This window comes from Gopherus evgoodei, chromosome 10 (assembly GCF_007399415.2).
Source record: "Gopherus evgoodei ecotype Sinaloan lineage chromosome 10, rGopEvg1_v1.p, whole genome shotgun sequence".
NCBI lineage: Eukaryota > Metazoa > Chordata > Testudines > Testudinidae > Gopherus > Gopherus evgoodei.
This window is the reverse complement of record NC_044331.1, coordinates 4,942,028-4,956,363: the sequence shown is the minus strand read 5'-3', so window position 1 is coordinate 4,956,363 and position 14,336 is coordinate 4,942,028. Positions and strand designations below refer to the sequence as shown.

At 40.7% G+C, this 14,336-nt stretch overlaps 1 protein-coding gene across 9 annotated transcripts in view; it reads left to right on the top strand.

Annotated features, from left to right (window-relative positions):
• Window positions 1–14,336, top strand: part of IQCH (IQ motif containing H) — a 109,526-nt gene that overhangs the window by 89,881 nt on the left and 5,309 nt on the right. For 7 of the 9 annotated variants that reach the window (XM_030578082.1, XM_030578081.1, XM_030578084.1 and 4 more), the window contains 3 exons: window positions 7,019–7,186; window positions 12,937–13,062; window positions 14,271–14,332. In XM_030578082.1, coding sequence (XP_030433942.1) covers window positions 7,019–7,186; window positions 12,937–13,062; window positions 14,271–14,332 — 356 coding nt within the window. Of the gene's footprint in view, window positions 1–7,018; window positions 7,187–12,936; window positions 13,063–14,270; window positions 14,333–14,336 lie in introns of those variants that run through there. The other 2 variants (XM_030578083.1, XR_004002367.1) reach the window with 2 other exon arrangements.

Below are 14,336 nucleotides of genomic sequence, written 5' to 3'. Positions count from 1 at the left end.
GCATTGAGCTGCTGCTTGTGGATTGAGCTGTAATGCCAATGTCCTAACCACTTATGGTCATTAAAGTTGCCATAACACTTGTGTGGGCATTAATTCCCACTGTCTGGGCAAATTCCAACTCATATGATCACATCCATCTACTTAACATTTCCAGCAGTCCCACTTAGCTCACATAATCGTCACTTTCCCATTTGAGTTGTTGTGTTTTGCCCAGACATGGTGGCAATTTTAGCAGAGGGTGGAGCACTCCCTATGTATATCAGTTTGGGATGAATGGTGCTGTATACGTTATTAATAATGAGAATTCATTTTCCTCTCATTAATGCCACCAGACTTCTTCTGCCATGCTCGTCACCCTGTGCAGTGCTTCATAAGTCAGTCGGCAGAAAGAGTGGCCAGCAGCAGAGATGCTGCAGAATTGAGAGGGCTCAAAGCAAAGGGCCTGTGTGCATTCAAGCTAGCATCTTGGGAGGAGGAGGCAGTGGAAGAGAGAAACTCTACTGGGCAATAGGCATCCCTAAAATATTTGTTTCCTAGACCATGGCATGTATGTGTCAGGCACAGATACACCATGAAAAACAGAGGGCAGACAGCCTGTAAATCCTTGCTTTCCCCATTTCTGTGCTCTTGCTCAAAGGTTATATATTTTTATTATTTCAGGTTCTTCCCTGCTGCTGGCAGCTCCAGCCACATTGATTTAGCTCAGTGCTGTGCATACAAAAAAGCCCTTTCATTGCAGTGGAAACAGATTTTCTTGGCATGTGCCTGATGAGCCCTTCAGGGAAAATGAAAAGTCAACACCTATGGAATCCTCTTGGACTAGAATTCTTTAGGCTCAGATATAAAGGATTCTACTTCTTTTTCTTTTTTATTATAATTAATCCTAGGCTATTACGCCCAGGGGACACCTGCTAACTGCATTGGGGTAAAGCATGTGTTTAGTATAAGGTTACAAGCGTTACTCGTTTCCATTTGAGGGTCTGTGTCTGTATATCACTGGTGAAAGGTGCCAGATGGATAGGCCTGCAAATGGATGTCCACGTTGCATCCCCAGAATAAGTCCACCGTAGACAGCTGCCCTGCTGCTCTCCCTGCGAGCCTTAACCTCACTTAATCCGTAGCCTCACTGTCGAGGCTACCAACAAGTTTACTTGTCCTTATCAATTACTGTGAATTTTGCAAAGGGCATATCTGACCAATGGGAACTGGAGGGAAACTTCCAGCTCATTTCATATAGGAATGTACCCACCTGCTGGATGGTGGCATCGGTTGGTTACTAATGATCTGGGCTGCATCTGAACTAGTAACATGAAAAATTGCACCCTATTATCAATCCCATGAAAACTAGGGGCAAGATTCTCAGTCCAGTCTGTCTCTCCTTCACATTGCTTCAGCCGTGCGCAGTGGACTGGAAGCTGAACTAAAGGGACTTTGGGGGATTTTACCTATCATAGTATGAAGCCAATGTAGCTTGCTTACGCCACCAGCTCTCCCTTCTTTCCCCTACGTAGGAGGGGTTCCAGGACATGGCCAGAGTGCAGTGTGCTCTGGCAATCCTGCTCCCGTAAAACTGTCCCTAGGGGAACATCCCAACTGGCATAAATTAGTGACCATTTGGCATCTCCAGCTTGCAAGAGTGATGGTTCAGGCCCAGGGTTAGAGGAGGTAAAAAGGTGGCTTGGAGCTGTCATTGCCTTCCTCTCCCTGAACTCAGTGTTGTTGAGGACTATGCCCTCTATTTTAAAAACTGGGTAATCCGCGCCTTTAATGACAAGCTTCTTAGCCCTGGAATGTAATGATGACTTCAACTCTCTACAGGGGCTTGGCACCATTCTGTAGTAACACAAAACAATATCCCTGCTGTAGCATTCTGTAGAATAGTTTAAAAGAACCAGGGTCAGAGCAGACATGCCAAACCTGCGGAAGAAAATGCAGAAATTGGGCTTGGTTTTGGCTTAATTGGCTTGTGAGTTGCTTGTTGGCTAGTTTGTGGCTCCCGGCAAGCAGGGGCAAGCGGGGGAGAGAGTCAGGGGTTCACAGCAGGCCCACCACAGTCCCAGACTGCACGCTGGGGGGATCTAGTCACATAGAGTATTGGAGTTCTTAGGGACTGGCTTGTTTTGGCCTTGTTTTGAAATGGGATTAGCTTGATTTTTGGCTTATTGTAAAAGTCAGGGTGCTTATTTACTGTGTGAAAGTTGGCAACTGTGGATTAGAGGTGATGGATGTCATTCTCTGCTACATGCTGTAGGCTTTTAGAATCTAACTCTTGATTTAATCCATTAATTTTTATAGCACTTTTTCACAAGGCTAAAATCATCATCGGATGATGAAGCATGGAATGTAAGGAATGTTGATGGACAGTAACGCCTCCAGCATTCAGCCCAGTCCTATGACCTTTGGGTATGGAGGCTGTCCTGCCCAAAGGCCTTCTGTCACTAGCATGCAATCTTATAGCCCTTCCCTGAGCAGAGAGCTGAGCTGGGCTGGGCTGGGCTGGGCTAACGTCTCATTCACTGAGGACCCTGTAATGCCCCTGGGTCTCAGAATGGGGGGTGCTTACCTTTTGGAGGGTCTGTTAGAGCCAGCGTTACATGCTGGGCATTTTATTAAAATTATATGAAGTGTGCCCAGGCTGAATTGGATGGGTCTTTTCTGTATATCTAAACATAAATAAAAGTGGCCTACACACACTTCACAGTTAAACTTACAGGAAAGTAGCTGCTTACAAAGCTTGTTTGATTGTATTACTTGTTACATAAAACATGTAACATCAAATGTTTTATGTTGTCTATTTGAATTTATAGCATGTTTTAATAAATTTGTCATCTGCTAATGTCTGTTTCAAGATCGTTGCATTTCTTTGAGGGTTTATCTGTTGTTAAGTGGAAGGCCAGGTTCTTTACACATTGTCAGAACATGACTTTGACTGTCCAAAGCCATGTAATTATCCACTGATCAGGTACAGCACGGGCAATGGCAGCACAAATATTGCTTACACTCCCTGCTTTTGTGTCTGAAGCCTATCTTGGATGGACCACCTCTAGGGGTGAGGGATTAATTCTCTCGCAGGTTTTGAGATCTTTCCCTCCTTCCAGCAAAGCTTTCACTTACTGCTGACATTGATTGTGGCTTTACTGCTATGGCACCAGAAACTGGAGGGAGATCATCAACTCATGTCACGTGGGTCACTGAACAGGCATTGGATATTAATGACCGTTAGTCACTGCCATTTTGAGACAGATTTGAACCTATGGACTAAATATTTTCCGTAATCCTTGATCCTCTCAATCAAGCCGTCCAGTTCTCTCTCTCTTTGTAGAATACTTATTTTAGGTTCTAAACCTAATTTTCATACAGTTAAAGATACACTTGCTATTATTGATTTGTTGCTAATACTTATGAAATGCATTTAATATGAATTCATCATGAACCACATGTGCTGTAAAAATGTAGCTCATTTGAAGGGTTATCACATGCTGAAATAGTCTAAATCTATTGTATTTTGAAAGCTCCTTCTCACCTCCATAGAAAGTGACTATGTAAGACTACATTCTTAGGGAAAATTAAGCATTGTAATTGGTGAAAGTTCCCTCTATTGTTAAGCAAAGCCCGCCATCAGCATCTGATTTGCATTTTATACCATGCAGCAGGAAATATTTAAGTTGACAAATAGCATATTTAATACAGCAACAGATACTTGGCAGTTAGTTATTAACAACTGTTACAAATGTGATTTATTTCCTGTTATGAAAAGGGCATTACTGTGTGAATACGATTCAGAAATTAGCTCCAGTTTAGCAAGAGGCCTTGGCTGCCTGACCTCTTAATATCCTTATAATGATGCCATTTACCATTCAAAGGCTTATTCAAGTCACTCACTGCTAGATTTGTTTTAAAGGAGTCCACTCTAGGGCAGACATTTTATGTATGTTAATGTATCTGATTGCAGGGTTAGGCACATGGATTTTGGGAGCTAGTCTAGACTAGAATCACTACAACAGCGCAGCTGTACCACTATAGTGCTGCTAGTGCAGAGAACTTCTCCTGCCAACATAGCGCTGTCCACAGCGGTGCTTAGGTTGGTGTAACTTATGTCACTCGGGGGTGGCTTTTTCACACCCGAGTGACTTCAGTTATATAGAAGTAAGTGCTAGTGCATATAAGCCCCAAATGTGAAAAATGTAAGTGCAAACTATGTACAGGCTTCTGTGAGTACAACAGGCTGGAGGAGAGGAGGATTCAAGGATCTTCCCTAGCCACAGCATGGTCTTTGTGCTCCCCTTAGTGCAAGATGAAGCTAGTGCCACTGTTGGCAAAAGTCTCCTTCCTCCCCCCCCCCCCCCCGACACTCCGTATTAGCCACTAGAGCAAAGGGGATAGATGCTACACCCCCTTCAGGTGTGGCACAGTGCCGTCCCTCCCTGCCCGTGTGCTCCCCTTGCTCCAGGAGGCATAGTACAAGTGTCAGGCATGAAGCTTCCAAGAGCTATGGCTAGGACAGTGCACCTCTGGCATCCCAATGCGTGATGGCTCTTAAAGGCACAAGAGCCCCAAGTCTTCCTGAAAATACGATTACATTTCAGTTTCCTTCAGTGCAAGTATATTGCTATTATCAGCTCTGCAGGACTTCACAGATGCTCCGCAAGATACTTGTTCATACAGTTAATGGTGTGCAGGGAGGAAGAATGCTTAAGGCTCAGACCTAGGACTTGGGAGACCTTGGTTCAAGTCTCCACTGTGCCACAGACTTCCTCTATGACCATGGGCATGATCTCTGGGACTCAGTTCCCCATCTGGAAAATGGGGGCTAACAGCACTGACCTACTTTGCAGAGGTGCTGTGAGGATAAATCCATTAAAGATCATGAGGGTACTCCAAAAATATGGATGATGGCGGTGACACACTTCAAGTTGCAATTCAGACCAGCGAGAGGACACTGCTTGTATCATTACCCTGAGTGCCTCAAAATGTTTCTGCTCCCAGCCTGGGCCACACACGCAGCCAGCATGCACACTATGTTTTGTAAACTGTACTGCTCTGATTCAACCACTTGGAGTCCAACAACCTGCCAGCAGTTCTCACAGACACACTCTGTAGACTTGGTTAATATTAGCAGGTGACCTCAACACACCCCCAGTCCCATACTTTCCCACACCCCTGTGCTCTGCAATGTCCAGCCCTCTCCTGCAATATTCAAAGGAATAAGATCCATTTGCTCCTTTAAAGAGACAAAACCCAACAACTTGCCACATTAATTGGAGTTAACATTCACTTTAATCAAACACAGCACTGTGAGTTTAGATTAAAAGTAAAATAAGGTTATTAACAAAAGAAGATAGGATTGTAAGTGAATTCAAGTATAAGAACATTAGAAATGCTTACAAGCAAATAAAAGTGAAAATACCTATCTAAAACTCTAAAACTTAATCTCACAAGATACAGCCTTGTTCAAGTTGGCTTTATCTCACCCCCAGTCTTCTTGCAAGGTGACTGACCCCCCATTTTGGTGAGGATCTCCTCCAGAAGCCCCAAGTGCTGTTTCTTTTGTCATCTTAGGTGAAAGAGAGAACTTGGGGTTTTCTGCCCCTTTCTTTTATAGTCCAGTGAACCTTTGAAATGATCCCTCAAAGTAAAGAGTTTATTCAAATGGGGAGAAAGGTGACATGGAGTCTGGTGGTAAAAGAAGCTCCATGCTCTTTCTCACCCCCGCTGGTGTTTGCTAAAATGCAAATTGTTCTGTTTCCCACAGTCTCTTCCCCTTGTTAGTTTGATGGCTCTATTTACTGCTTATATTTAAGGTGGTGTAAACCCACATTCCTTTGTTTAGGATAGATCTATTTAACATCTTTACCGAGTCAAGGCTGTCTGGTTGTGAACATGGGTAATAACATTGTGCGGGCGGAATTTATAACTTTACATATAATGTTGCTACACACATTTCACCATGATATTACTGACCAGAGAGTGAATAGTTTTCAAATGATACCTCACAAGGCATGTTTAGTACAAAGATTATTACAAATGTGTGTGAATACAGGGTTGTTTAGGGTCATATCAATTCCTATGGTAGATAGAGGCTAGTAACCAGACAGCTTATTTAATATTCCTTGTAATTTGGACTTTTATCTCTAATAATATATAGGCTTAGACATAAAGAGCCAAAGTTTCAGAATTGAGATCAACTTGTGTCCTCACAACACCCACATCAGCATGTGTGTGCCAGTGGGTAGTTCAATGTGCACTGAGCCAGTTTGTGCAGAGGCAAGGCTTTGTGGGTGCACGTGTCACTCTCAGCCCTAACAGCAAGGGCTTGACTCTCTGCTCACAGTTACACATATGTAAATCTAGAGAGTGACTCCATGGAAGTAAACCCTGCAAAAAAGTCCGTGTAAGGCAGAAGCAGAAGCAGGCCCCAAGTCACATTACTTGCTTACATACAAGACAAAGCAACTGCTGTTTACAATGCTGTATACTTCAGTAGGAATATGCATTGCAAAACACCATCACTAAAATCATGCAATGACTAATGCATATGTTATATACAAATAGCATTGCTTTCTATGTGAAACTGTCCCTTTCACTCACAACATCACTCTGCCCTCAAGGCCCTCGTGGTTACCATCTCAAAAATACATCGTTGGGTTTTTCTGTACCTAGAGTGTTTTTTAACTGTACAAAATTTTTAGGGGAGAAAATCCCAGTTGTACATTTTAGCTCCATTTATGAGCTGCTCCCCCGCATGAGCTCATCTACATGTACATCCTTAATTCCTGCTAAAACCTTTGCAGTGAGTTTTGCTATTTTCTTATGTCTTTTACTCAGCCTTTCAATGTTCTCTGGTAGGCAGCTTTCTAACATTAGGTAAGAGTTTTGATTGTTCCAGTTTGGAAATGGTTTCTTTATCTCAGTCAAGTAAATGATGTACCAGCATTCATAAACCAGTGGAATCCCAGCTTCATTAAATAAACTTGGTGAATTTCACCTTTTTTTTTTTTGTCGTCTTGTGTTTTGGTAGGTGTGGGTAACAGACCTTGACCTTTGCTATAGTGACCAGCTGGCCTTCACTCAGCTCATGTTGTATGTGACAAATGGCAATCTGGATGGGTGCTCTAGCAGCTTTGAAGTACCACTTACGTGGAAGAAAACAAAAAGTCACAGTGTTCAGAGTGAGGAGGCAGAAACTGTAAGTAATGTTTCATTTCCAACTAACATTGTTAAGTTACTTCGGGTATAAAAGGCTGTTCAGCACCTTCACATTCAGCAACACCAGTTAATTTGTGGATTTCAAGGTTTGGGGTTTTCTTTAGCATAACCAGCAGCTGCTCTGCAGCCACCCAGCACCATAGGCTAATAACGGAGCAGCTACTTCTCTTGCGTTTCGGAAGGTTAAAAAAATGTGACATCACCTTAGAAATGAAAAGAAAGTGATTGGCTATTTATGTTCACCCTGATTAGCCACATTTTTCACCCATCAGGATTGGTTCTATTTATGGCACTAATTAAATGGTGAATACTCTGAAATAGTTCTCAAAGTTTTAAGGAATCTTGTGACATTTAATTCTTAAATTTTGTGAAACAAGATAACCAAACAGGTGGTAAAGGGGGTACTGTAGGGAGAGCACCATGGTGTCACAAGAGCTAAAAGGAGGAAGGATAGTCATGGTTTTGTGGCTGGCATGGTCCAAGATTAGAAGTCAGAACCCCTGTGTTCTACTTCCTATGTAAACTTTGGGATTACACTTAACAGTTCCGTAAATTAAACTTCCACATCTGCAAGATAGTGCTGATAATACTTCCCTATCCCATATGGATGTAGTGAGCCTAAATAAGGCACAATTAGTAAAGTGCTTTGAGATCCTCATATGGATAGTGCTATTAAAGTGTAAACTATGGTTATTGAACTTATTAAATTTGATAAACTGTTTGGCTTATCAGCCTTGAGATTGTCCTTATGATGATGGCTATTACCAGCAGAAGGACAGACAAGGTGAAATCTCTGAGAAAATCAGGGTGAGTTAAAAGGAGGTGCCAGAAGAACAACTGCAGTGTTTAGGTGTTTTATTAGAAAACGCACAAACCGCTTTTTCTGTTCTATAAAGGAGAGATGTTGTGCTATTACAAAAAGTGTCAGAGAGTTGTAATTTAGAGGTTAATGAGATCCTGATCTATTGTGCTTGTCAAGCAACCACTTTAAGTTGGAGAGGAGTGAATTAGTCCCAGTAGTTCTAGAAATGAAAAGTAATCAAGTAGCAACTTTTTGAATTAAAATGCTGTCAGGATTAACATAAACTGTCACTCTATCCTTAATTTTTTTCCTCTTCTTTATATCTTTGGGCTCTTACCTCCTTAAAAGTTAACTAGAAAAAAAGTACTATATTTGAAGATCTTTCTTAAAAAAAAAAAAAAAAAAGGGGAGAGAGACAAATGTTTTTACAGCACATGAGCTGTAATGAATGATTAAGTAAAGCACTTTGTGTAAAATTATTATGTTAATAATGAATCTGTCCCCTTTATGTATTATATAGTCCCAGTGCTGCTAGGGCTGATATTGATAAAATGGAGCAGTGACTGAGTTTGTGTGACGATTGTATTTTTAGAAATTCTTCTTTGAAAGAACAAATTTCCTAGATACTGCTGCTACTGTAATTATGTAGAAAACCAATCACTCATTATAGTTAGGATACATTATCTTCTAGACAGATGAGGCTAAATAAGCAACACATTAATAATTCATCCTGCAGTTCATTATGCATGTGTGTGCATGCTTTGTAGCTGAAATAAGCACCTCATCAACCTGATGTCAACCCTTAAACAATAGTTCTGTGTTATTGCAGCCACATTCAAGTTTACGCTTGTTAAACTGCTACTTGGATTATTTTATCAAGCATTCATTTATTTGTGGTCCCCTACTGCAGAGAACAGATTTTGGAAGCTCCTTTTTTAAGTTAATGACTTGAGCAATGGGTGTTATTAATTCTCAGAATATTATAAACATGATTAATTTTCAGGCAGAGATGTATTATATAAGGATTTCAACTATGTCAACTTAAATGCATCAATGTCAAAACAATATTTTGGGAAAAATACTGTAAATTACATGCTTCAAGATGCAGTATCCCCAGTCAAAGAACTAAGAACCCAGTCTCGCAAAGACAACCGGACACAACCCCCAGTTCAGGAAAGTATCCTCAGTCAGGACTGGACTTAAGTATGTGCTCAAATGCTTTGCTGAATCTCAACCATAGTGTTATCTCTGTTGATTTTAAGGGCTACTCATAGGAGTATATGCACCATCCCTTCTAATAAGCCTTGGCAGGATACGGCCTATTTAGGCACCTAACTTCTGTTGATTTCAGTGGGAGTTAGGCACCTAAATACCTTTGAGGATCTGGACCATAGTCACTTTAAACCGTGCCTAGAAAAATATCATTCATGAAAAATGGTATTTAAGATTTTCTATATTTAGCATTAAGTATTTTTGTGATGATTTGGGTGTTTTAAGGAAAGATGACCTAGAATTAATATTAACCATACATTTGTTCCACATGGTTTTTCATGTAGGGACAGATCCTGGAATAGCTGCACATTCAAAGCTCCCCCTAACTGCAAGGTTGAATTGCACAGCAGAGGGCACGATGATTCTGGTATCAGGCCTCTAATGAGAACAAAGCTACAATGTGGCTAAGATTTAAAAAACTCACTTGAATTACTGGCCCTAGTTTTGCTGTTCTCTGGCAGGAAAAATCAAGTAGGAGCTATGGCTTTATAAGGACTACTAGATCAGGCCTACTCTGAAAAGGACAAGGGACTGGTTCTTCTCTCAGTAAGGCACAAAACTTGGCCGTTAGATTTACATGCGGGCATGGAAGGGATGGTAAAGACCTCCCCCACCCTTCCTTATAGAGCTACAGGTTTGTCTTCATTAGGTTTTAAAGGTGTGTTGTTAGGGCTGTCTCCAGGCTTCAGCTGAGTCCACTAGCATGTGCTAATGTAAATGCTGCCTCGTCTACACTTATACAATGTGCTGCTCACAACATGTTCTAACAACACCCCTTTAAATCCTCATAGTCCATCCCTTTGCAGTGATGATGTAATCTGAGCACAGGATTGGTAATCCAGGCTCTGACACTGTAGCCTTTGAAAGTAAATTAAGCATCTGGTCCATTTCCCATTACGCTCACTAGAAAGACTGTCAATGACTTCAAAGAGATTTGGGTCAGATCCCTTGTACTGGCTGAAACCTACAATGAAAAACAAATCAATATGGGGTCTGAGTCTGAGAAATGTGTAATGATATTGATTGGGCAGCATGTGTAAGCAGAACTCAGGTCCATTTTGAACACAGAGCTTGGGTGGACTGTAAAGGATATTTTAGAATATTATGTTCTATATTTGCTAAATCATTTAGATTCTGCCAACCTTATACCCAATGAATGTCACTTCATTCTCATGAAATATGTCAACTAAATCTGTGGGATTATTTATGAGTAAGGTGCTACTTGATTAAGGGTGGAAGAATACACCTCTTAGTATTGGTCACAATGCTTCTGTTATCCCTAACTGATTTGATTTATCTAGCAGTTGCATTCTCATTGCCATTAAAGTTTTCCATTTTCTATGTATTTAAAGTGATGCTATCAAATTCGTTAGCCCTAAAACTATACCTGCCTTGACAGTTGACCAGTACTGAAGGGCTTACAGTTACGATGCCATGGGTGTATTTTTCCCCCAAACGTATGCATCCCAGAGCAACGTTGTTCTTTGATCCCACTTCCCTTTTTAACTACAATTCCTGTTTTCATTTCTGAACGGATATGATACCCTACTCCCTCGAGGCATAATAGAGAAGAAGGCCAAGACTAATATATTTTCCCAAATTCAGAATACTCTCTTTTTGCTCTAAAGCTACTTGACCAGCACAGTCATGTAGAGTGTATGGATTTCTGAGTGAGCACAGCCTACAAGTGACGGCAGAATGAAAGCACTTCTCATCCAACTTGAACAATATATCAGTGGAGCACATTTTGCTTTTTGGACATGCTGTACTTAGGCGCCACTCACGTCAATGTAATGCTGTGCAAAAGGTTCACGTGGAGTCACAAAACCACCTACAACCAAGTTGAATGTGGGGTTTTACTGCGAACATTCAGTGTGCCTGAGTAATGTTGTTTGCACAGTGCTTGTGACTTAAAAGCTCAAATTACTTTACAGAATAAGTCCCCTAACTTCCATTGACTTCAGTGGTATAAATCAGTTCCGCTCCATTGACTTTAGTAGAGATATGTTGATCTGCACCAGGTGAGAATGTATCCCAGCGAGTTGAGCGTCTTGCAGGATCATACCCTGAAGGCCTGATTTTCAGTTACACTAAAGCCCCTTTATGCTGCTCTGGCCATAATAATGTAGAATGACCTTAGTGTGAATGGGAATCCGTCTTTAAAGCAGTTTAAATCATTAAAAGCTTTTGGTCATGTGTAGGTAAACAAAGTCTGACTGGCAGCATTTCTAGAAATTCAGTTTCTAAACCCCCAAACTCCAAGCAAACAAGTGATTCATTGCCATCCACTGCAAACTGAACCCACAAAGCTCATCCATATCTATTTTAATGAGGAGATATATGTGCCCATCTCAGGGCAGAATTTCCCCCTTGGCTGTTGTAATTTTCTTAGTGTAGCAATTTAAGACAAAAATAAGACTGGAATTATGATGCGACTTCATGGTAATTACCATTCAATAACATGCTCAGTAGTCACAATGGTCTCCTACACACCGATAGTTCTGGCTTCTGCTTTTTTATGTGAGAAACCATGATGTGGCAGATATGATACTGACAACTGGGATGGTGTTGAGCTGTCCTGTCTGAAACATGTTGACCGTTTTATTACTTCTTTGATGATGATTGCTGAAGATACTGAAGAACCATGCTATCAGATTGAAGAGAGGTCGGTCATATCCTGCTTTGGGATGCTGTTACTCTAAAAGTAAACATATATTGATTGCAAGACCCTTAACTGTTTGCATCTTTCACACATCTGGTGCTCTGAATTTTGGTATTTGTTTTCTTCGTTTTGCTGTATTTTATGGTGTCCAGATTCCTGAAAATGCAGAATGGTCCTTCAGACCTCAGCTCCTTGCCAGGGAAGAAGAATCTCTAGCTGGCTTTGCTCTGTCACATTGGCTTAAACTTTTTAGATTTGTAATACTCTGTAATAACAAAAACAATACTGCATTTTACGTGCTATGGTATAAATACTCAATGGCCTCTGCATTTTCAAACACAAACTCTTAACAAATGCAGATTGGGGGTGAGGCATCAAGTTACAAGATTTACACAAAGAGAAAGCCAAATGTGCATGCAAATGCAGTGGCTGGATGTGCAGACCTGGAGCGAGGCCAGCTGTAAATCTGGCTCTGGGGAATCTATATGCCATCCTCTGTTCATAGCTCACGAAACTCCATTGATGGTCACACTGGATTCCCATTCATATCAATAGCAGTTGAGTATAAAACTTGAAAACAATACAGATTTGTACACAGTGTGAAGATTCTGCTCTCGGCTATAGCAGTGCAAATCTGGAGGGGCTCCACTGTAGTCAGAATCGGATAGAATGGTTCCATAATGCTTCAGTCATCAGTGAAATAACTGAAACATCTTCAGGTGATTCACAAAGAGCATTTCAGGGGAGTTACGCTAGATTTACGTCAGTATAGCTGAGAGTAGAATCTGCCCCACAGAAACCTACATTACTTCTGAGTTATATGTTCAACTGATATTGATCTGAATGGAATACCACTGCGCATAGAAATGGAGTTACTCCACATTTACACCCGTAAAACTAACACCAAAAGTCCTTTATATTTAAATAGCAAATTGTAGGTGCTTTATATAAAATGATATGAAATGAAGAATCATATGTTGTTGTTTTTTTCCAGCTGTCTCCGGTAAGCAGCCGCTGTGCTGTAATGAGCAGTCAGCTGAGGCACTCCAACCTTTCAGTAATTTACTATAGTGTTCTCCTCCAAATATGTAAGGCTCATGGCATTGGATTTGATGTCCAGGTATGGAAGGAGAAATATGTGTAGAAAAGCGTAATAGTTACTCTGCCTAACTTCTGTCTAGCAACTATAACCCTCTGAAATCATACAGCACAATACCATGTGCAGGAGTTCTGTTATATCAGACAAAATTCACAATAAAATTGTCCTAATATCTTGTTTGTGCCATAAGGCAGAGCTGGCAGTACTTTAACACACAACTCTTCTTTAACAGATTTACAAAGACTATTGTATGAAAGCCAAATTACAAAGGGTTCTTTAGCAGGCACCATATAAATTAGTCTGGTTTTGCAACAGGTTTCCTGTTGTTTTCCTTTAGGTTAAGTATATTTAGTTGACTCCTTAGTAGGCGACTGTCCTGAGGATCTGTATGAGTGGGCTTAAAAGTGGGGGTGGTTCTGTGAAGAATGAGAAGAAGGAGATTGAGAGATGTCAGGTGATAACAGAGAACAGAAGGATGGATGGAGGATGAAGAGAAACATTTCACTGGAGAAGGAAGAGGTAGAGGATTGTGAATGGAGCAAGAGAAGAGAGCAATGAGATAGTAATAGTGGAACATGGAAAAAAAGGGGAGGAGAGGGTATGTAGAGAAGGAATAATACAAGGAAAGAGTATCTGGATCCTGGGGCAGAAGTCTTCCATTTGGTCACTTAGTAAAGACTTCATACTCTCCTACTCACCTTTCATATCAGGAGACATTTCTCATGTTTTCAAATGATAGGATAATGGGTGCTTAGCACCTCTGAAAATCAGACCCTGTGAGTTTTGCCACTAACTCCCTTGGAACAAGGTCTAGCCCAGAATGAATTAGAAGATATAATGAAGACTAAAAACCTTTTCAGTTTCTCTCAACGTTACAGAATGTAATGCTCTTATGGGCCTTCTTTATCATAATGTATTATCAAAGTGTATACATAAAATATCCGTGACCATCCACCATTGTAAAAGGCACAAAATATTTGTTTCTGAACAAATTCTGAAATGTGTATATTTGGATTTACATAGAATTGTTATATTGCATTCTCCAGTACAAATTACTTAGGTTACACGTAGTCATAATCCAGTACATATACTTTAAAACTCCTTTCTTTGATGACATGATTTTGTACGTACCATCCTTGCACAATAGATGTTAGCATCTCTTATTGCAAGTATCAGTATGGACACTGTTTTAAGCAACAGTTAAAATAATTTTTTTTTCAATATAACAGGAAAAACAAGGAACAATTTTTATACTGTATGAAGATCGCAAGCGGTACAGATTGGGAATGATGTAA